The 23817-nt window shown below is 34.5% G+C and overlaps 3 protein-coding genes across 4 annotated transcripts in view; all 3 read right to left on the bottom strand.

Annotated features, from left to right (window-relative positions):
• The window catches only part of LOC109148220 (anthocyanidin 3-O-glucoside 2'''-O-xylosyltransferase-like), a 13077-nt gene extending 4934 nt beyond the window's left edge, over nt 1–8143 (bottom strand). Inside the window, exon 1 of the mRNA XM_019296089.1 lies at nt 8099–8143. The gene's annotated coding sequence lies outside the window, so the exon portion shown is untranslated. The remainder of the gene's footprint in view (nt 1–8098) is intronic.
• LOC109148222 (anthocyanidin 3-O-glucoside 2'''-O-xylosyltransferase-like) lies at nt 6517–23817 on the bottom strand. The gene is made up of 2 exons (XM_019296090.1): nt 23814–23817; nt 6517–8015 (listed from the first exon to the last, which is right to left on the bottom strand). The coding sequence occupies exon 2, from the start codon at nt 7999–8001 to the stop codon at nt 6634–6636; it is 1368 nt and encodes a 455-aa protein (XP_019151635.1). The 5' UTR covers nt 8002–8015; nt 23814–23817; the 3' UTR covers nt 6517–6633.
• Nucleotides 9667–14902, bottom strand: LOC109148219 (interaptin). Of its 2 annotated transcripts, none has more exons than XM_019296087.1 (5): nt 14628–14902; nt 13422–13750; nt 11337–13332; nt 11032–11226; nt 9667–10243 (listed from the first exon to the last, which is right to left on the bottom strand). In XM_019296087.1, exons 2-5 carry the CDS (start codon nt 13721–13723, stop codon nt 9929–9931), a joined length of 2808 nt encoding a protein of 935 aa, XP_019151632.1. In that variant the 5' UTR covers nt 13724–13750; nt 14628–14902; the 3' UTR covers nt 9667–9928. The 2 variants fall into 2 exon arrangements, with proteins under 2 accessions (XP_019151632.1, XP_019151633.1); XM_019296088.1 differs by having other exon boundaries at nt 11337–13329.

The raw sequence follows: 23817 nt of genomic DNA, 5'->3' as shown, positions 1-23817 counted from the left end.
CCACTTCACACACCTCGCCCGCAAGTTGTGTTGTGTTGAACTGAAACTGTAGTGTATACAAAATGAAATTGAATAACAGAGTTAGTTTTTGCGGAAGGGTGCAAACTGGCGGAAAACAGATACCGTTTCTTTTCATTAAACAAAACGACGTCGTTTACATGCACAGTGCATAATCGATTATACATCGCAGTGCACGATATAATTTGTCATTTGGAAGTTGGTAATACATGTTTGTAATCATAATACCTGATGTTGGGCTCTTTCTTCAGGCCTATTGCCATATCGGGCCTCTTTGTTGGTCCAGCTGAGACAACTTCAATAGTTATGCTGTGCAACCGAATGCACCATGCGCATGGTGCATACGATGCAAAACGACGTCGTTTTGACTAAAAACGCGCGTCCCACTTAAAAAAAAAATTAGGTTCGATTCTCGGCAATAGCATTATTGCGGATATATAGTTATGAATTTCTGGATATATAGACTATAGTTATGAATTTATGGATATTTAGTTCATTCATTGTGGATATTTAGTTCATTCATTGTAGATATTTACTTCATTCATTCACTGTGAATATATAGTTATGAATTTATGGATATATAGTTATGAATTTCTGGATATTTAGTTCATTCATTGTGGATATTTAGTTCAATCATTGTGGATTTTTACTTCATTCATTCACTGTGGATATATAGTTATAAATTTGTGGATATATAGTTATGAATTTATGGATATATAGTTATGAATTTATGGATATATAAAATGCTATTGCCGGGAATCGAACCTGATTTCTTTTTTAAGTGGGACGCGCGTTTTTTTAACCAAAACGACGTCGTTTTACATCGTATGCACCATGCGCATGGTGCATTCGGTTGTACAGCATAATTTGCGAGACAACTTATCACATTAGTTTAAGGTTCATGGCAAATTATGATGTGCATCCGTGTACACCAATGCACCATCACGGTTGCAAAAACGACGTCTTTTTGACTGAAAACACGCATTTCACTTTTTTTAAAAAAATCATTTTCGATTCCCGACAACAACATTATGTTGTGCATAATTTGAACTATATATCCAAAATTAATGAACTAAATATCCAGAATGAATGAACTAAATATCCAGAAGAGAAAATTTCAATTTTGGTCCTATAACTATAGGGGCTTTGTTAATTTTAGCACTTAGCTTTCAAAAGTGTCAATTTAGTACCTTGATTATGTAATTTTTGTCAATTTTGGTCACTCCGGCCAAATTATCGTTTAAATTTCGCCGGAAATTTTAATAGGTAAATAATGAGGATATTTTGTCATTTTACCATTTTTCCTTTCTTCTCGACCAAAGAGAGGGATTAACAAGACCGCGGTGAAGACGGGGGCCACGGTGATGACGACATCTCTTTCTTCTCCGACGAGTGGAATAGCATTGGCCGGCCGCACGGAGTCCGCCGAACACCTCCGTGGTCCTTGGAGTGCGCCGGGGCTAATATCTAGGGATGGCAATGTGCCCCGTCCCCGATGGGGATCCTTGATCCCCGCCCCGACAGAGACGGGGATGGGAAAATTTTTCGGAGAACGGGGACGGGGACGGGGAATATGTGTGATTCCCCGCCGGGGACGGGGACCGGGATGGAGATACCCCCCGCCCCGCCTTGTCCCCGAATATATAAATAAATAAATAATAAATAATAAATAAATAAATAAATATATATATATATATATATATATATATATATATATATATATATATAATTTATTTATATAGTTATATATTTATATTTATATATATGTAATAGCAGATAGTTATATATTTATATATATGTACTAGCAGCGTAATGTCGCCACTGTATATAAGCAGTATACTATATATATATATATATATATATATATATATATATATATATATATATATAGTTTAGTATTTTAATTTTTGAATAGATTTTAAATTTTTTTATTGTTAAAAATTACAATTATTTAAAAATTTGACTAGGAGTTGACGGAGAATGAGGAATCCCCGTCCCTGCCTAATTTCCCGCGGGGACAGGGATGGGGAATATTTTCAATTTTCCGCCGGGGATGGGGACGGGGACGGGGACGGGGATGGGGGCGGGGTTGCGGGGACGGGGAGTACACTCCCCGCCCTCGCCCCGCCCCGTTGCCATCCCTACTAATATCACCGATCTGCCGGCCACCTCATACTTCTTCGGTTGCCTGGTCAGTGAACTCGCGCTCTCCACGTTCGCCGACACCTCCATTGGACGGAAGAAAATGCTAGAATGGCTGCAGAACCTTCGATTTGGTCCTCCACGATAGTCCCCCAACGTCGGTGTTGCCAGGTCTAAGGAGGCTACCAATCAAAATGCTTTGGTCATTGATTTCGTTAAGCTCGCAAAAGTGGCGTTTAGATTTGTTTTGGTTTTAAAAGTGGCCTTGAGCCGCTTCGCCTGTACTTTTGAAGCCGGGAGAACTAACCGGAAACAACTGAAACATGGTAGACTCGTCGGAGAAGAAGAAAAGAGATGTGAAATGACTAAAATACCCTCATTATTTCAACTATTAAAATTTTCCGGTAAAATTTGGCCGGCAATTTGACCGGAGTGACCAAAATTGACAAAAATTACATACTCAAGGTACTAAATTGACACTTTTGAAAGTTATGTGCTGAAATTAACAAAGCCCCTATAGTCATATGACCAAAATTGAAATTTTCTCTATCCAAAATGAATGAACTAAATATCCAGCATGAATGGAAAAAAAAAATCAGTTTCGATTTCCGTCTAAATATCCATAATGAATGAACTAAATATCCATAATGAATGAACTAAAAATCAAGAATGAGTGAACTAAATATCCCGAATGAATGAGCTAAATATCTAGAATGAACGAACTAATTTTTTAAAAAAAGTGGGACGCGCGTTTTTAGTCAAAACGAGGTGACGTTGTTTTTACATGGTGCACACTGTTGCACAACATAACGATTAAAGGTTCATTGATCTTAGAAAATTAGGGAGAAGAATGAAAGTAATTTATTTCTGGCAGAAAAATGAAAGTAATTTTTTAAAAACTTTTTTTCAAACAAGGTTACTAGATTTGAATTCGATAATAGGGTTAAAACCGTCCCAAATCACATCAATTAATTTAAAATAAGTTGATCACTTTGCTTTTTTAGCCAACCAAAGGTGCAGGATTTGCAGGAACGGATAGGGCCGGTGTGTGTAACATAAGAAATGGAGGGATTTAATATTCAGTCCTGTCTTGGTTGAATTGAAGTTGTCTTGCTCTCCTAGTGTACTGTTCAAGAGGTATTGCTGAAGAAGTTTGTTGTTCTTTTTTGCTATGCATCATCATTTTCCAGTTAATGTGATCTAGCTTATTGATAGGTTAATTTGTTGGAAATTTTTAACAAAAATGACATTTTAAGTGGTTATTTTGTGATAAAAATAAAATTTTAAATTGTTTGATTTATGGAGAATTTTTTTCTAATGGAAGATGATATCCTCATGAGTAGTGAAAAACTTCTTTTATTTTATTCAAAAGGTGCTCTAATGCATTACCAATAGGTTTTTCGGGGAGTTTTTTTTTGTTAAACTTTTGGGTGAGTTGGAAGAGAGAGATGCAAATTTGTGGAGTCGTAATTAAACACAATGATGAAAATCTACGTGAAGTGATGTGGTGATGGTGACGCTCTTGCCCTGAAGACTAGTAGAAGAAGTAAATCAAAAGATCTGCCTCAACCGACATCATTGGTGCTCACAACAAAATCCATTCATACCTTCTTTCTTTTTATTTATTTTTTTTATCCTTAGTAAGATTAAGCATTGCACAATGTAACTGCTGCAAAACAAAGCTTATGGACTTATTTTGAATTGATCGATCAATTAAACTTTGTCCAGAGAGCATTATTAGTATTTAATAATCACATTAAATGTAAATTAATTCTAACATGAATACAAAATGTGATGATGTAATAAAGTTAACTTGTATATTGTGCATACATTTACAATTTTTTTCAAGTTTAGCCTCTCTTTTTAAATGATTTTCCCTCGTAGTTGTTAACATCTACTGTTAAATTGTGCTTAATTAATTATACATTTACATTTTTTTTACCAAGTTTAGCCTCTCTTTTTTTAATTTTCCCTCTTAGTTGTTAACATTGTTAAATACTACTGTTAAATACTAATTGTACAATTATTTTTTTTTATTTCACATTTTTTTCATATTTATATTGTATTAATAATGTATATTGTTTTTTCTCTTTATAATTTTACTCAATTTTATCATTAAGTTTTTTTTTTTTTTTTTTTTTTTTTTTGAAAGCAAACGAGTGAATTAAATTACTAAAACAGATGACGAATACATTCAGGGGGAGTATCCTCCCAAACAGTAGAACGAGAGGCATGGGAAAGATGGTTTGCTGATCTTCTAATAAAAGCTCATGAACAAAGACCAATGGAATTAATGAGACTAACACAATCTCTAAGAAAAAAATCCGCATACGAGAAGGTTGTGACACTTCTTGGGAGGGCGCGCGCCACATTTAGGCAATTAGTTGTAGCAAAAATGAGTGATGGTGAGTCTACGGGTGTGAAATGTTGTCCTTGGCTCCTATGGACTCCTAATGCATCCAAACGCGAAGCGGATTCCTTGCTATACCGCGAAGGCATTATAAAGGCGCATGAGTTTTCCTGCTGCACCAAGGAAACGTCATTTGACTCCAATGTCCACCAAAATGCCTGAAAATACTCATCTTTGTTTCTAAACAAAACTCCTTGCAAAATAACACAATTTAATCATAACCTCATGAAATTTGGAATGATCTATAAGCAAAATGGCTTAGTGAAAGAGATGAAAATATGGACAAATAAGTGTTGGGTAATAAGATGGAAAATCCCCAAAAATATTAATCATACGAAAAGATTATAATTATATGGGAAAAGAGAAAACCATGAAGGAAAAGGTGGATGATTTGGAAAGTGGTTAGCACGAGTTTGAACAAATCGTTCTTTTCCTTAAAACCTTATTTGCTACCGCCAACAAGTGCTAGGAGCGAGCGTTGTAGCCTAGGTTTCACAGGATAAAACGTGCTACGATTCAGTGTTTGAGCACCCAAACAAAGAGAACACACTAGTAGAAGCAGAGTTGGTAAAGAAAGGAGTAGAAGCAGAGTAACAAAGAGAACGCACTTGGTAAAGAAAGGAGTAGAAGCAGAGTAACAAAGAGAACACACTTGGTAAAGAAAGGAGTAGAAGCAGAGTACACACTTGGTAAAGAAAGGAAAAGGAGTAGAAGCAGAGTACACACTTGGTAAAGAAAGGAAAAGGAGTAGAAGCAGAGTACACACTTGGTAAAGAAAGGAAAAGGAGTAGAAGCAGAGTACACACTTGGTAAAGAAAGGAAAAGGAGTAGAAGCAGAGTACACACTTGGTAAAGAAAGGAGTAGAAGCAGAGTACACACTTGGTAAAGAAAGGAGTAGAAGCAGAGCAGAGTACACAAAGAGAACACACTTGGTAAAGAAAGGAGTAGAAGCAGAGTACCCTCTTCAGCCTACGCATGCTTGCGCACACGAGACTTTTTTATCTCATCCTGTGCACAAGAGAAAACCTCTATACTATACAATTCAATAAGCTTAAAAAGAGCTCTTGTATAAATAGTGGGGCAAATCCTCTTTCCAAACTAATGTGGGACAAAAGATCATTTTTTCCCTTCATTTTCCAACTCAAATGGGTCTACTTTGAGAATCAATATCTCATTCACCCATTATCTGTTTTGAGCGTACAATATATCAATCTCTTCGTCTCACTACGAAGAATCCGAATCCACTTTGACCTGACCCAAATTGGAAGTGAACCTCACTAATAATTGTACCACAAAATAGTCACTTAACATGCCATTTTATGCCATTTAAAGCTATTTTTTCCAACAATAAGCACTTATCAACAATTCATCTCAACTTGTATGTCGGCCAACCCCTTGTCCCTAATCCATGTTAATGCTTCCTTGCAAGCATAGGGTCTGCCTCGCACCTCAACATAACATTTGCCTCTGCAATAAAAGCTCACGAACCATCAAGCACAATTCACACAAAAGTCAAATACCACCCTCGCATAATTTGTTAACTGCAGATCAGACACAATTTGAATGTCATTTTGAATCAATACAGTCTACACTACAAGATGGACCTTATCACCTCAATCCATGATATAACAATTGTTGGTTTAGACAACTTATCACATTATTAGTTTAAGGTTCAGTGATCTTAACAAGTTAGGGAGAAGCAAAGACATGAAAACCTAAAGAGTAAGGATAAATGGGCATGACTCATGTGGTTTGCTTCTTTGTAGATATGAGTAATAAAATTTGTTTTATTTTATTAAATTCTTGTTAAGAAATTTTGCAATGGGTTTAATAAATGCCTTTCTAGTAAGAATTTGATGCTCGTCTTATCTTGCTATTGTAAATAGAGAAAGAAATTAGATTAAAAAATAAATAAATAAATAACTATTGTATTTATTTCATCGGGTCAAAAACACATAATAAAGAAATGTAAAAAGAAAAATTTGCATGGAACATAGTTATAGATTAATCTAAAATAAATTGATAACTTTGTGATCAAGACCAAAGGTGCAGGGATTGACATCTATTGTACCAAGAGTTCATACAATTTGTGAATGAAACTGTCAATGTAATTGTCTGCGAAGCCTGGACTGAGTAGTAAATCCCTCCATTTCTTATGATTCTCTTTCTGGATATTTTCCCCCATCACAGATTTGATAGCATTGCACAGATTTTCCTTGAAAAATCTGCCATTTTCATCCTTTTCAACCTCAACACCAGCCTCAAGTTCCTCCGCCATCAGACGAGCATTCAAAGCGAAGTCGGGCCTGTTTGGTGCCACAATTATCCGGCAATGGCTCGCCAACGACTCCCACATTGATGCAGATCCGCCGTGGCTCACGAAATACCCGATTGCTCTGTGCCTCAAAATCAGAGATTGCGACACCCAACCTCCATGAACTATTGCCTTTCCCTTTACTCTCTCTTCAAATCCCTCCGGCAAGGCTTCTTCTATAGACGATGATCCCTCCGGCGGCCTGACGGCGACTAGAAACGGTAGGCCGGTGAGTTCAAGCCCTAAAACAAGTTGGTGAAATTGCTCCTTTTCAAGCTCCATTTCACTTCCAAACGCACAGAAAATTACTGAATTTGGCTCAAACTTCTCCAGCCACCTCGCAATTTGGTCGTCGAACGGCTCTTCCCTTGGCGGCTCCGGCAACAGCGGTCCCGTGCAATAGACTGGTTTACCTAACTCAGTAGCTATGTAGTTGCAGTAGTGTCCTTCCATTTCATTGCAGGCTCTGAAGGCTATTGCATCGCACCGTTTCAGCGCCTCCACAACACGATCAAACATCTTTATCCTATTGCTGGGTAGATTAACGAAACACGACAATTGATATGCTTCATGCTCTCGCAACACAACCTTGGAATCAGAAGGGAAACCCGCCGGCGGCTCCATGAAATCAGCGGCCGTTACAGCCCTGCCTTTGCCTTTACTTTTTGACATGGTTAGGGACAGAGTTAATAGGGTAGGGCTAAAAACTGTGAATTTCACAGTTTTGCATCCCATCTCCGACACTAATTCCGGGATCCAATAAGCAAAGTCATAGAACACAAGATTGGGATTTTCCATCTGAAGAAGAATGTTTTTCACCTCATCCTGCAATCCATCCAAGGCTACTTCTAGTGAACCATCAAGATTCTTTGTATCGGCTGTTGTCTCGGCACCGGGGGGCAGGCCTTCGACTTGAGGGATTGTAAGAGCACAGAAGGTTATGAGTTGTGGGTAGAGATTCATATGTTTGAGTTTAAGCAGAGCATTTGTTGGGAGTAAGAGTGAGATCCTGTGGCCTCTTTTTGCAAGATCGTTGGCTAGTTGGAGGAAAGGGATGAAGTGGCCAAATGCAAGCCATGGGAACATGGCTATGTGAAGCTTTGAGTCCTCCATCATATGCTTTCTGCTTTCTTTAACTGGTTTGGTTGTGTTGTGTTTCTGTATGCATATATATATATATATATATATATATATATATATATATATATATATATATATGCAACCAGAATTTCATTTGGTATATGAAAGCAGAAAGGTATGCCGTTGCAATGGCAACGGCACAAAATTTGGCCGTTGCCATTGCAACAGCCTGAAAATTGGCCGTTGGCAACTGCCAATGAAATTAAATTTTAGAGTGGCCGGCCACTATGAAAAAGCAGCAGTTTATTTTCTTTTTTACTGACGAGCTTTGGTTTTGCAGGAGCAAAATTTCTTCAAAGTTTCCAATCTCATTTATCAAAGTTATCTCAAGAAAATTTTACTATTTTAAAATATAGTGGAGATCTCCTTATTGGGATGCCCTTAGGAGCCGCTCAATCGTATGGATCAATTATCAATTATAAATGTTTTCAACTGCCAAATTTGTATTTAATGTGGTGAATTCAAGATGGTTGATTGAGGCAGACTAAATTTTAGAAGGAATAATGCTAGACTTTTCTCTCCTTTTTACGGCATTTTACTCACTTGCCGACAAAAGATTCGGCTTTTCCATCTGAAGAATTGACAATCCTTATGCGCATGGTGCACACGGTTACGAACGGTACCGCTTCACTAGGGTAAAATAGCGGTGTCGTTAGTAGCACCGTTTAACTCCGATCAATTTTTTTTTAAAACTCCAATCAACGAAAATTTCACCATTTTCGTGCATTTCTCTCCACCAAGCTTCCACCACTACAAAGCTTCGTCACCACTATCGCCATTTTCATCAACATTTTCGCGGTCTACTCGGAGTCACAGTTCTCGTCTTCTTCATCATCATTGTCGCCGTCTTCACCGCGACCGTGTTTGCAGTCCACTTTTCACACCATTGTCAACTGAGGATCTACTTCTTCTTCAGGTATTATGCATTTTATGGATATATAGTTCACTAATTCTGAATTTATAATTTATTAATTTTGAATATATACTCCATTCATTCTAAATACACAGACGCAGCGAACTGCCATAAGCCAAAATAGATTACCAATAACCGGTGTGGGTATATAGTTCACTAATTCTGGGTATATAGTTCACTAATTCTGGATATATAGTTCAAATTATACACAGCATAACGCCGTTAACAGCAATCGAAAATAAAAATTTAAAAAATAAAAAATAAAAATCGAACGGCAAAACGACACCGTTTTGTAACTGTGTGCACCATGCATGGTGCACACGGTTGCACGGCATAATTTGTCAAGAATTGAAGAATCGTTTTCACCTCATCATATCCTGCAACCCATCAAAGGGTAATGTTAGTGAAGCATCAAGATTCTTTGCATCGGCTGTTGTCTCGGCACCGGGCTGCACGAGGGAGATTAAGAGAATGGAAGGTTATGAGTTGTGGATCCTGTGGCCTCTTTTTGCAAGGTCATTAGCTAGTTGGAGGAAAGGGATGATGTGACCAAACGCAAGCCATGCAAACATGGCTATACGTGAAGTTTTGTATCCATGAATTTCCTGCACTTGAGACTTTCTTGACTTTGCATTGATGAATTGGTGGTCTAATGAATTTGTTGAATTAATGCCTTTCAGGCAAGAATTTTGATTTCTCATGTCGCTAGTGTAAACAGAGAAAGAAACTAGGCAGAAAACAACTATTGTATTTATTCCCTCAGACGAAAAATACATACTATAAGGAAATGTAAGAAAAGCTTCACAATTCAGCATTGATGTTGGCATGTTTTGTTTAGAGTAGCAAAAGCAAATGGTTGTTTGTAAATACAGAGTTTGTATTCGAGCCTATAAAAGAATTCCAGACAAGTATATTCAGACACTAAACGAGAATCTAAGAGTATACTAATTATGAACACTAGGTACTGAATTCCCAAACCTGGTCGTCGCATCATTCAACTAGGAATTCCCTAATAGAGCCAGGACTGGACAGAAGGTCAATTGGCTTACCAAGTGTGTCTTTCAGAATTGTGATTTGACCTTCTTTGAGGAGTATGTCTTCGTCTAGAGTCTCTATCTTCTTCTTTAACAGATTGTTTTCGGAGTTCAGCAACATATGGCTTTCGCTGTACTGCTTAACCTCCTCCCAAAGCATGTCTCTCTCTTGAGATACTTTTGGCAGTATACCCTTCACCACTGTTAATTCCTTCATGCATTCTTCGAGATCATTCTGGAGCTTTTTGATATTTTCGTCTTTCTTGAGAATCTGTTGGATAAAATGGAGAGGGGATGGGGAAGGAGCTAGGGATTACACATTTGGGAATCAAAGGTATCTCATATTCAAATAAGTATATTTAAGTTCATTCAGATAAACAGCAAAGAACGTATGTGATAATGCAAGAATGGAATGGTGTTTAACATAGGATGAACATTATCAGTTATCATGCAACAAGGAACAGCAAAGGTAATGATACAAATACAAAAAATACCAATCATATCGCATCACCATTAATCTTTACCAAATTTTAATGAATCTAATAATGCTGAACACAGTAGAATATTGAGCCTCTGATCATCCTCAAGATCCTATAGTTCGAATGCTGAACTGGTATGCTCTATAAGGTAACAGTTATTTACTATCTTTAAATCAAACAGAAATATGATGCATTTATGTGTGCTTGTTAACATATAATCATTTGTTCAATCAAACAGTTATACAACTCATTCAAATCCAACAGACAATTTAGCTGCACAGCACGTACTCATCCATTCAAAACTATCATAAATTAAAAGAAAACAAAATTCTCAACAGATAATTGAGAAGAAGAGCCTTTGGGAATCAAAATGGAAATCAATATAAAAGATTATTAAATTCGAGATATAAGTCAAGAAAGATACCATCTTGGGTAATGAAAGAATATGCACAGACATGAAAATGTTAGAGTATAAAGTCAAGTGATTAACTGCAACTTGTGTTATGCACATTTATGCAATTAAATTGGGTTAGCATAAATTTCCATCAAAGAAAGTAAATTACTGCTATTGACGGCTTACCTGAAGTTCAAGATTTTTGGTCTTGTGAGTTACACAGGAAAGGTTATCGCGTGCATTTTGCAATTCACATTTGAGCATGTCATTACCCCTGACAGCAGTTGCCAGCTCAGCCTGAAGTTGTTCCATATCCAACTCTTGGATATAAAGCTTCTCACGCAACAGATTTGTCAGTAATGTCTCTGATTTGAGCTCTGACTGCATTATGTAGCAAAGATTACCACAAGTATTTAAAAGAAGATATCACAGTAAAGACCATACAGACAACTTATTGAAAAAAAAAAAAAAAAGTATCACTACCAACTTACTTCAAATTTCTGGTCATCTGATTGGTGTATCTTATTCTCTAAAGTGGAAGGCTGAGACTTAGACTTGCCAGTGCAAGACTTCTCATCTAGCACAACAGACACATTCTTTAAGCTTCTTGCTAAGTTTTCTAGCCCCCTCTTAAAACCTTGGAGCTTTACATCAGATTCAATAGCAAACTGACCCTGTAATCCTCCATCTAGAGTACACAATCCACCCTTTGACATGTCTCCAGTAGTAGATTTGGTGTATTCTAACAACTTTTCACAAAGAAGGGTGCTGTCTTTAAGCAACAATAGCCCTTGATTCTGCAAGCAATTAACACGATTCAATAGTTCCTGATCTAGCCTCAAAGTTAATAAGCCAGCATCCTGACCACTTCCTTTTAGGCGACTCAACAAGTGTATATTCTCATGTCGAAGACGATCAACTTCAAGCCTGCAGGATTCCAACTCCTTCCTTAGAGTACACTCCATTCCTACCAACCTTATTTGCTCCATTCGTGACTTCATTAATTGGTTGTCAAACTCCTCTGCAGAGCGTTTCTTGTTAATTTCCTCATAGAAAAGTCGCAAACCATCAATTGTCTTTTCTTGTTCATTACAGGTCCTCTGTAATCTTGTAATAGACCTGTGCAAGTCCTTACACTCTTTCACCTTCTCCTCACAATTCCTTCGGATGCAATCTTGATCTTCCTGTACTCCTCTGTACTTTTCTTGAAGTTCAGAAAAATTTTGCTGCAAATTTTGATTCTCCTCCCTTTCTTCCTCCACTCTCCTTACAAGGTCATCAAGCTGTTTTTCTAAATATGAAATCCTACTTTTGTTGTCCACCTCCTTCTCACCGAATGAAGAGACTTCCCTTTGAAGAGAAACATTTTGCTCTGCAAGCTCCCTAACCCTGTCACGGAGTCTATGTTCCTCTGTATGATACCTCTCAAGCTTGAGTGACCACTCACTTGATCTTCTGTCTAGTTCCTTTTCCAGTGAATACTGTAATTCATTCTTCTCCTCTTCCAATCTTCGCTTCTGTGAATCTAGTTCAGCTCTTAATAGTTTCACTTCTTCTCTAGCCGAAGCTCTCTCAGCAATTTGACCTTGCAAGGCAGCTGAAACCTCACGGGCCATTTGCACCTTATCCTCTATCAAACTTCTGATTTTCTGGATCAATGTTGGAACACTGAGCCCTCTACTCTGAAGAAAGTTCTGTTCTTCAAGATCTTCAGAAAGCACCATCTCTCGTTCCTCAGCATCTTTAAATTTTCTAAATAATTCCAAATCAGAATCTTCCTTGGCATTAACATTGTCCATGGTGCTGTAATTAACACCAGAGAAAATTTTCCTTTCTTGGAAGGTTGTCATTTCTTCAAGGTGATACTCACTGGTTGCCTCATTTAACCCATCAATCAGATAATCTTTTTGTGAATTACCATCAAGATATGAACTAGGATATCTGCTTGCACTCCCATGGTAGATATCTTCAATTGTAATTGGAGTATCAGCACCATATTCTTTTTTACTTTCCTGAGCCAGCAGTCGAGATTGAGAAAGTCTCTCAACCACTTTCTTTGCAAGTTTTCTGGGAGATTCATTACCAAAACCATTCTCCATCAATTCTTGAAGTTGAGGCCCTCTAGCTTCTCCGAAAGATTGAGCTTTTGGGTTCTGTTTATTAACATTGGGTAGTGAAGCAGCTGCTTTGTTCTGAGATCTTGGAGGCAGTTGAACACCACCGCATCCAACATCAACATGATATTTTATAGAAAAGTCACTTGTTAATCCACTTTTTTCCTGTTCTTGCTCCCCATCAATATAACGATCTAAAACTTTACTTGAAACATTACTTGAGCAGTGAGAAGAGCTCTCAAATGAATCAAGGTGTGGACGAAATGATGAGCCATAACCATGTGGTCCATTCCCAACTTTATAAGAGTTTTCAACACCATCCATCTCGAAGAACTTTGAACGGGATTGCCTCTCAGGTGTAATTGCACGACTACTGACACAAACAAGAAATCTGAATTAATCTCTTAACAAACTCAATTTATAGTATCTAGACAACCAACAAGCAGAAAATATACTGCATACCGGGAGGAGCTACGATTTGATTTCTTAATGTTAGTACCACCATGTGGAGACCCACTTTGATCTTGACCATTCATTTGTCCCAACCAACCATCATAAAAGGATCCAGATGAGAATGAAAGACTCCTCCTAAGAGTTGGAGTATCACCAAAAGTAAGATTTTCTGGAACTTTCTTTTTACTTCTTGACTTGTCAGGCTTATCTGGTTTTTCCCAATCAATTCTTTTTTCCTTCGCTGGTGGTGAAATTTGGGTGTTGCTACCTCCACTAGATGCAGAAGATCTGAAAAAGAACAGTTTCTTCATCTTGAATCATGGACAATTTAAACCAACCTGCACAGCATTATAATTAATGAGATCCCTAAGTGATAAGGAATTTACTGATTAATGACAGTGATAATGCTTAGCTTCAGGAGTCATGACAGTGCATAAAGAGGTAATTGACAGCAAAAGTATGGCTTTTAGTATAATGATTGATGATGACTTCACACATATAGGCCTCAAGCCTAGTTTCTGCATCTCAAATTGCTACGAATAATGAGATCATAGAAATCTAAACCTCAGCTCAAATTATTTCAACCTTAAGAAAAAGAAAAAAAAAAAGACTGCAAATTAAAGGAAATTTGAGCTGCATATCATAAAGAGAAAATATAGCTAAAGAAAGAAAACAAAACACATGCATTGCTCAAAGAATAATCACAACATATACAGCACTCGATTAACCATTCTTGTGAGACAAACGCTAAGCAAGGAACCTGAATCATACCTTTTTAACTCGATATATTTAATAAACTTAATTCATCTAGAGGCCTAAGAATTGTAGTTTTTTTATTTTATTTTGCAGTAAACTATGAGTTTGTGAAGTAAGCGTTAGAGCAAGTGGCCATGATGATTTTAAAACACACAAAATCCGGAACAGAGGTTAAACACTACAGAATGAGCATCAAACAACGCGTGGAAATCACAAAGCGGAAATTCAAATTTCAAACAAGTATCGGAGTGATTTTACCCCAACATTATAGGGAAATCAGATATCTAAACATCGGTATTTAGATAATCACAACAGACACAGAAAATTCAGGCTGATACCTCTACTCACAGCGCACATCGCTAATCATTTAACATACAGTCATATACACGCATGCACACACACACACACACACACACAGAGAGAGAGAGAGAGAGAGAGAGAGAGAGAGAGAGAATTTACTGAATCAAGCGGATGCGAACTCCTGCATTAGATTTCGACAACTCAAACTCTGAGAAACTAAAAATTACCGAGTATATACGGAGTACATGGAGAGAGAGAGTAGGGGCTTATATAGATACCGATATATCATATATATATATATATATATGTGTGTGTGTGTGTGGAGTATCTGATACAGAAACGGCGAAGGCGTATTGTTCTGTGCTCAACGGAGAACAGTAAGGAGTGACAGAGATGCGATATATCGAATAAAAAAAAGTTTAAAATTTCGAAGCCGCGGAGGGAGCGTTTTAGTTCTTTCCTCTTAAACCTTTTCGCCTTTTGGACATGGTGGGGACACGGGAGCGGTCTAGACTTTTTGCTTGCTTTGGTTGACTTTGAGGATAAGTGTAGTTTTATTTTTACTGTATTTTAATTTATAAGGAATTTACGGAAAGTATATTTGTATTTTGTAGGGGTAAAATTATTTTTTGGGTGGCAATGAAACCTTTGAGGTGACCCTACCTATTTTTATGTTGCAAATTATTCCGTGAATTCGGGTCTAAATGTTTATAATTTACATACTAAATATTCATAATTTACTTTTTAAATATTCACAATTTGTATACTACGAATCCACAATGTTAACATATATGAAATTGATTACCTTATTTTGTATTTACAAATTCCTTTCAAATACTACGGTCACACAATATTAATAGATTATAAGTTCACAATTCTAATACTAAAAATACATAATTTATACATCGTTTAGAACCATGGTCCACCTTGCAAGTGGACCCTGATCCATGGTTTAACAACTCTTTTACGCACTATCCCACATAATCACCTCTCAAAATGACTAAACTACGGGGCGGGGCGGGGCGGGGTGGGCAGTATACTCCCCGTCCCCGTCCCCGAATCCCTAATCACGTCTCCGTCCCCGATGAAGAATTACTTACATTCCCCGTCCTCATCCCTGACGAAAAATTGCTTACATTCCCCGTCTCTCGTTCCCGTTCCCTAAAAATTTTTCTTATTCCCGTCCCCGTCGAGGTCGGGGCATATTGTCATTCATACCTAAAAGAGAAAACCAATTTGAATATATATATATATATATATATATATATATATATATATATATATATATATATATATAAGTCACATACTCTGTTGGGTCGAAGTGTGGGGGACCCTTAGGATTGGGGATTCAACCTTTTAGGACAAGAATTGAATTTTGGCAATTAGTGATTTATTATTATAATCACCATATATGAAATAAGGAGTGGATTTTGGATGGATTTGAAATTATTGCACGAATTTGATTATTGTTAAGGTAGACTGGTAGAGCATGGCACGAGATCTAATTCACCCCTGATATGTGATTTATTTATTATTGCACAAAAGTATGGTTTATTCGTACACACCTTCAGATATTTTAAAAACAAAAAACTATATTTTATTGATAAAATTTCAATAATTAAAATGAGTTCTTTTAAGATGTATAATATGATTAGTTAATTCATAAATAATTAATGTATATAAAGAATTTTATTATTAAGGCATGAGTTGAACAAAGAAAATGGCATTTTTTCAATTTTAGGAAAATTGAGAAACAAATTACAGATTCTCTTCTCTCTTTTTGAGCTCATTTAACAATCTTTAAGGATATTTTGAAAATTAACTTAAATAATTTTTATGGTGCAATCCCCTCAAATATGTTAAAAGATTCACACAGATTCCATTATGTATCTCATCACTACAAGACTAATTTAAATTTAAAGTATTTAACATGTCGCACTTTTACATATGTCATGCAAACCTCTAATATTGCAATTGCAATTACATTCCGTGTACCAACTATCTCACATTCTTGGGTCAAACCTTTTGGTTAATATAACTTTTGTAACAAAGTATAAAATACAAGAGTTTAATATAAAAATTGACACAATTTCAATATAATAAGTTAGCCCAATAATTAGTGGTGATTTTATAACAGTGTCACTAAAATAACTTTAGTTTAAAATAGTACTATGTTGGATATTTTAATTTTAATTAAACCTTAAAAATAAGAGTGATTGAAGGGTAATGAAGTGTTGATGAATGGACAAGGCACAGGCTGTTCATCTTTTGAGACGCATAATGATGCATGCATGGCTTCATCCATTGCGTGAATGAATGAGAATGACTAATCATTTTTGTTGGGCAAAGACGGGGGGACATAAAATGGGATGAAATCATTTTAATTTATTTTATTTAGTGAGAAATGATATATATGTGTTGGAAAATCATTCAAAGAAAATGCTCTTTAATTTTAACTTTGTTTATAGCTTGTTTCTCTTCTCCCACTTTATAAAGTGGATAAAATACTTTCAAGGATACTTAAAGTCTTATAGAGAGAAAAAGAAATGAGAACCAAGTGCATCTTATTTGCCAATTTGTGCACTATGTCCGTTAAACATGACATAGACTTGTTCCATTTCTTAACACAATTTGCCCGTCGAAAATTACAGACTACATATTTTTCGAAAATCGCTTTTAAGACAGTATAGTGTTACCAAAACATGACATAGACTTGTTCCATTTTCTAACACACACACTTTACGTTTTTCCACTAAAACCAATCGCGATGAAAGACATTGTGTACAACTAACACAATATCACTTTTCAACACATATCGTTTTATAAACCATTATTCCAATACAATCACAACGTACTCACATTAAATAATGAATACTTACAAAAGAAACATAATTTATCACCCAAAAAAAAAAATTATATTTGAATCCAGAAAATCCTTTTTTTTTGCCACTATAACTAATATGGAATGTTGACTTGATTCGTAATTATTTAAGCAAAAAAAAACCATAATATATATTTTTGAAAATAATAGAGTACTAAAAAGGAATTGAAGTATTTGAGATGCATGGGATTCTCCTTGCAACCTATATATATAATTATACATGGCTGATGGTTTATATGTTTCTACTTGTAACACAATGCCTTGTAGGATTGTTCTTGTAACACGAAGTCAACAAGGACTGACTTTATTCCTCCGTATATTAGACTATACTATAAAAATATCGAGAGATTGAAGCGTATCAAAAACGTATTTGAATAGCGTGGTTAAAAATCTCATCATCTTCTTCAACGTGTAAAAATAAAGTCAATCGAGTGCACCAAATTTTACGGAGTTAAATGTTTGGGTTACGTAGGAAGTAAGTCGCAACATTTACATGCTCGTAAACAATGAATTATATATATAGCTGATTCAATTCAATTTTTTATTTGTCTCCACTAAGACTCGAACTCACAATTTTTCATATGGGAGTCGAACCTAGGTGTCATCTGAGCACAAGCGCAAACTATGCCATGGAATCGTGTTCACCGAGAATAGTGAACACAAGGCAAAACGACGTCGTTTTTTGGCAAAAAAAAAAAAAAAAATCGCAGATGTGGAGTTAACGGCGCGCGTTTGATCAAATTATGAATTTTCTGTTATGAGATTATGAATTTTATGAAAATTCATAATCTCATAACAGAAAATTCATAATTGCATAACAGAAAATTCATAATTGCATAACAGAAAATTCATAATTGCATAACAGAAAATTCATAATTGCATAACAGAAAATTCATAATCTCACAACTGAAAATTCATAATATCATAACAGAAAATTCGTAATCTTATAACAGAAAATTCATAATCTCATGGTTCCAAAGTGAATGTGTAGGCATGGTTCCAAAGTGAATGTGCAGGCATGGATTCATAATTTATGAATGTCCGTGATTTCGGACGGGAATATGTAGGCATGGTTCCAAAGTGAATGTGCAGGCATGAATTCATAATTTATGAACGTCCGAAATTATGAATGTAATGAAAATTCATAATCTCATAACAGAAAATTCATAATCGCATAACAGAAAATTCATAATCTCATAACAGAAAATTCATAATCTTATAACAGAAAATTCATAATCTCATGGTTCCAAAGTGAATGTGCAGGCATGGATTCATAATTTATGAATGTCCGTGATTTCGGACAGGAATATGTAGGCATGGTTCCAAAGTGAATGTGCAGGCATGAATTCATAATTTATGAATGTCCGAAATCTTTGTTCACCTCAAATTAAAGTGAAACCGCAAAATGTGAAAATAAAGAAGAAAAGTCACGCAATTAATTAAAAAAAAAAAAAAAAAAGATAACGGTGTACTAACACCGTTGGAACCGTGTTCACCATTCATGGTGAACACGGTTCCATGGCATAACGTCTGGAGCACAAGGTGATTGACAATTTAATTCAATTCTACTTGCAATTAATGCAGATCAATTTTTTTTTTAAATATCACGTTATGGTGATCGATGACAAAATATATAGGGAGAAGTGTCAAATAGGCTCATGTATTATTGTAAAGTGCTCAATTCCCACCATGGACTAAATTAAACGCTAATTAACCACACTTACCTACTAAATTTGTTCAATTAGTTTTTTTTTGCAGGTAATTGACTTGTTTTTGCAGGTTACCAATTTAGTTATTAAAAAAATAATTTCAAAATAATATAAAAATTATTAAAAAAATAATTTAAAAAAAATACAGCCACCGGCTGTCCTCGCCGGACAGCCACAGCTGTCTTTGAAATGGCAGCCACCGGCTATCCGGCGAGGACAACCGGTGGCTGTATTCTTTTTTATTTTTATTTTTATTTTATTTTATTTTATTTATTATTTTAATAATTAAATAGGTAACATGTTATTAACCTGTAAAAAAAAAACTAATTGAACAAATTTAACTCGTAGATGGACCTATTTGACACTTAATTTAATTTGTGGTGAAAATTGAGCACTTCGCAATAGTAAATGGACTTATTTGACACTTGTGCCAAATATATAATATTTTATGAATAATTACATCATAACGTACTACTTCTACTTTAAAAAAATAATAATAATAATAATTAAGTGAGGATTCTAGTTTTGCTTGACTAATCTTAAGTCCACTAGACATCGCCCTTAGAGTTATTGTAGAGGTAAATTGTGAGTCGCAGAATCACCGGTTAGATTCTACAGGGAATCCAATCCAATCCTTCCATTTTTCTTATACTTTTTTCTCATACTTTTTTCTCATACATATTTTCAGTAAGATTCGAACTCCTACACTGTCACTTCCAATCATAACATTTAAATCAGATAACGAATCAACTACGTTAAGACTTTGGGCAGTATTCAACTTTGTGTATTTACTAGTTGTAATTCGTAATTTGCCGAGTAAAAGAGTACTTTGCAGTCTTCGGTTTTCCGCTACGTGCCATAAGTCAACAAATGCACCAGAAAGGGCTCCGTAAATTCATTTCATTTGTTGACAAGTATACTTCTACCTATAACACACTGCCTTGTAGGATTCTACTTGTATAACAATTGAGATGCTTTATTGGACTTTTAACTTATCCACTAGAGTAAATTGTCGGAATGTCATCTGTTATAGTAATTTTACAATTTTAATTCTATAGAATAATTTTTTTTTTAATTATTGTATATATTTTAATCATTTGAAATTATAATATAAGAAGACCAAAATGCCCTACTGTATTTACGAGTTGTTATACAATGGACCATGATCGTCGAATAAAATTGTATTATAATTAAAATGATACTTTAGTGTTACTATAATAAAACTAGTGCGTGTGAGAAATGAAACTAAAGAAAAAGCACATTATTGTCAAATGAAACTGTAGTATAATTAAATTGATACTTTAGTATTGTTATAATGAAACTAGTGTGCGTGAAAAATTAAACTAAAATCATGAGTCATTCAATAACATATATTGTCAAATGACATAAAGTATAATTAAATAATACTTCAATATTAATACAATTAAACTAGTCTATGTGAAAAATCAAACCAAAAAAATAAAGCTCAAGCAACAATGTATATTATCAAATGAAACTATAGTATAATTAAAATAATAGTGTAGTATTGTTATAATGAAACTAGTGTGGAGGAAAAATGAAACTAAAAAACATATCAATATTGTCAAATATTCTAAAAAAAACAATATTGTCAAATGAAACTAAAGTATAATTAAAATGATACATATTTCATGATCCACAGTAAAATTTGCATGTTTTTACTTAATTAACAATCGTTATATCGTGCATTGTGTGCCTTGACCCAAAACAACGATGTTTCTATAAGTTGGTGGGGAGTTGACGCGACGGACAATGTTCCGTCCGTCCAATCCCGTTACAGTTTTTTTTAACAATTGTGTTTATGTGTATTATGTTAAGTGTTTATGTGTATTATGTTAATAGTTTATGTGTATTATGTTAATAGTTTATGTGTATTATGTTAAGGGTTTATGTGTATTATGTTAAGAGTTTATGTGTATTATACTATACAATTTTGTACCTCGAAACATGGAGTTTTTTTTTTTTATAAGTTAACGGCAGAAACATAAAATCCGTTCAGGGCGACCTGTGCACGATATAATTTGCCCTTAACTAAGGCAAATTATGTTGTGGATACGTGTTCACCATGCGCATGGTGAACACAGGAGTAGATCCATAATTTATATGCTGCAGATTTATAATCTTGTTTTTTCATTTGTTGTTAATGTCGTTTCTCTCTTCGCAATCGCATTATTTCGTCTTCGCAGTACATATATTATGAATCTACAGTACATAAATTATGAATCTACAGTATAGAAATTATGAATCTACATTATAGAAATTATGATTTATGAATCTACCCCCGTGTACAGTATAAAAATTATGAATCGATGATCATATATCCCAATTGTTGAACTCTGTATTCAAAAAATCACATAACTATATTATAAATTTACGATATATAAATTATGAATCTACAGTATAGATGTTATGAATCTATTCAGTATAAAAATTATGAATCTATAGTATAGAAATTATGAATCTACAACATAGAAATTATGGATCTACCATATGTTCACCATGCGCATGGTGAAAACGTATCCCCAGCATAACGGCAAATTATGCCCTGGAAACGTGTTCACCGAGAATGGTGAACACAAGTCCAAACGACGTCGTTTTTAGGTAAAAAAAAAATTGCGGATGTGGAGTTAACGACGCGCGTTTGATCAAATTATGAATTTTCTGTTATGAGATTATGAATGTAATGAAAATTCATAATCTCATAACAGAAAATTCATAATCGCATAAAAGTAAAATATTTATTAAATTATGAATTTTCTATTATGAGATTATGAATGTAGTGTAAATTCATAATCTCATAACAGAAAATTCATAATCTCATAACAGAAAATTCATAATTTCATAACAGAAAATTCATAATCTCATAACAGAAAATTCATAATCTCATAACAGAAAATTCATAATTTTATAACAGAAAATTCATAATCTCATGGTTCCAAAGTGAATGTGTAGGCATGGTTCCAAAGTGAATGTGCAGGCATGGATTCATAATTTATGAATGTCTGTGATTTCGGACGGGAATGTGTAGGCATGGTTCCAAAGTGCATGTGCAGGCATGAATTCATAATTTATGAATGTACAAAATCATTGCTCACCTCAAATTAAAGTGAAATCGCAAAATGTGAAAATGAAGAAAAAAAGTCACGCAATTAATTAAAAAAAAAAAAAAAAAAAAAAAAGAAAGAAAGAAGATAACAGTGTACTAATACCGTTGGAACCGTGTTCATTCCATGAATGGTGAACACGGTTCTATGGCATAACGATTGCAGCATAACGATCCCGTAACTAATAAATTGGCTTAAATGTGGGCCTACTGTGTGGCAATCTTGGGCTGCATCTTCATAGCCCTTAATTAAACACTTCTAATCAGGTCTAATTCAAAATAATGGATCCGACAACCTACGGAGTATCGTGAGCCCAAAATATTCAGAAAACATCGTCTAGCCCAAAACACATTATAACAATAGTTAATTTCATAAATAAATGCTCAATTGACTACTGATATTTATCAATTTTTAATTTTAATTTTAATCTGTATCATAAACGATTTCTTGACTATTGACTTTTATAAAACTGTGTCCATAACTTTTAATTTGACTATAAATAGTTCATTGACTATTGATTTTGTTTCAAATTTGGTCATTCCGTTAAATATCAATTTAGTAAACATTAAATTTAAGGATAATAATGTAAAAGTTTAGTTTTTCAGATTTCTACTAATAATGAACCCAATGTATTAAATTTAGGAAAAATGGTCAAATACATCTTCTAACTTTGTGTAAGAAGTCAATTAGGCCCTTGAAATTGAACTTGTGAAAGTTGTAATTAGACACATTAACATATCAATTTAATTTAATGCATCAATACCAAAAGCCCTAATTGCGACTTCCTATAGCAGGTCAGCAGAGCTCCAACGATATACCGACAAGATATTAACCAGCACATCATCCCAGAAGGATACCAAATTAGTCGCCTTCTTCGTCGATTGAAGACGACAACCAATACTATAAAATATAAATGATTGTCATTAAGAGACCTTAACTAATAAATGATGACCTATTATAAACCGATCAAGGCCAAAATAAATCTATTAATGACAATCATTTATATTTCAATCTCGGTTATATATAAAATAATATTAATCTCAGTTATATATTTCATAAAATATAAAGTTACTGGAAATATATCCTATATATAATAAAGCTATATGGTCTTGTGAAAATTAAATGGTGATAATCAACATTTAATTTTCACAAGACCATAATAATATTGTTGTTAATTATAATAACAATAACAATAATAATAATAATAATAATAATAATAATAATAATAATAATAATTGCAATAATATATATATATATATATATATATATATATATATATATTTATTTATTTATATATATATTTATTTATTTATTTATATTTCAATTTCTACTGGCAAATTATTGTGTGAACGATTGTCCACATAATTGTATGGATCATGAATATCAAATACATTGTTAATATATTAAAAATACATTATTTTTATATTGAAAGTACCTTACATACATATATAATATACCCTTAGTATATTTAAAATATACTTTTTATTGCATGTAACCTCAAAATTCATAAGTTTGAAATTACTATATGGCATAGCTAGGCGGCCTAATATTTAAGATTGTTGATGTGCATATTAAGGACTACGGAGACAAAGATGAGTTATTCGTGGATTCATCGGATACTATCCAACAACACTCTC

This window comes from Ipomoea nil, unplaced genomic scaffold (genome assembly GCF_001879475.1).
Source record: "Ipomoea nil cultivar Tokyo-kokei standard unplaced genomic scaffold, Asagao_1.1 scaffold2036, whole genome shotgun sequence".
Lineage (NCBI taxonomy): Eukaryota > Viridiplantae > Streptophyta > Magnoliopsida > Solanales > Convolvulaceae > Ipomoea > Ipomoea nil.
The sequence above is the reverse complement of the archived record's forward strand: the minus strand, read 5'-3'. Positions and strand labels throughout refer to the sequence as shown.

Bases quoted from the DNA above. Each gene is read 5' to 3' on its own strand.
- LOC109148222 (XM_019296090.1), bottom strand. From the start codon at position 8,001: ATGATGGAGGACTCAAAGCTTCACATAGCCATGTTCCCATGGCTTGCA.
- LOC109148219 (XM_019296087.1), bottom strand. From the start codon at position 13,723: ATGAAGAAACTGTTCTTTTTCAGATCTTCTGCATCTAGTGGAGGTAGC. The intron at 13,333-13,421 runs GTATGCAGTATA...TGTTTGTGTCAG, and splicing joins TCAAATCGTAGCTCCTCCCG to TAGTCGTGCAATTACACCTG. The intron at 11,227-11,336 runs GTAAGTTGGTAG...TACATAATGCAG, and splicing joins CAGATGACCAGAAATTTGAA to TCAGAGCTCAAATCAGAGAC.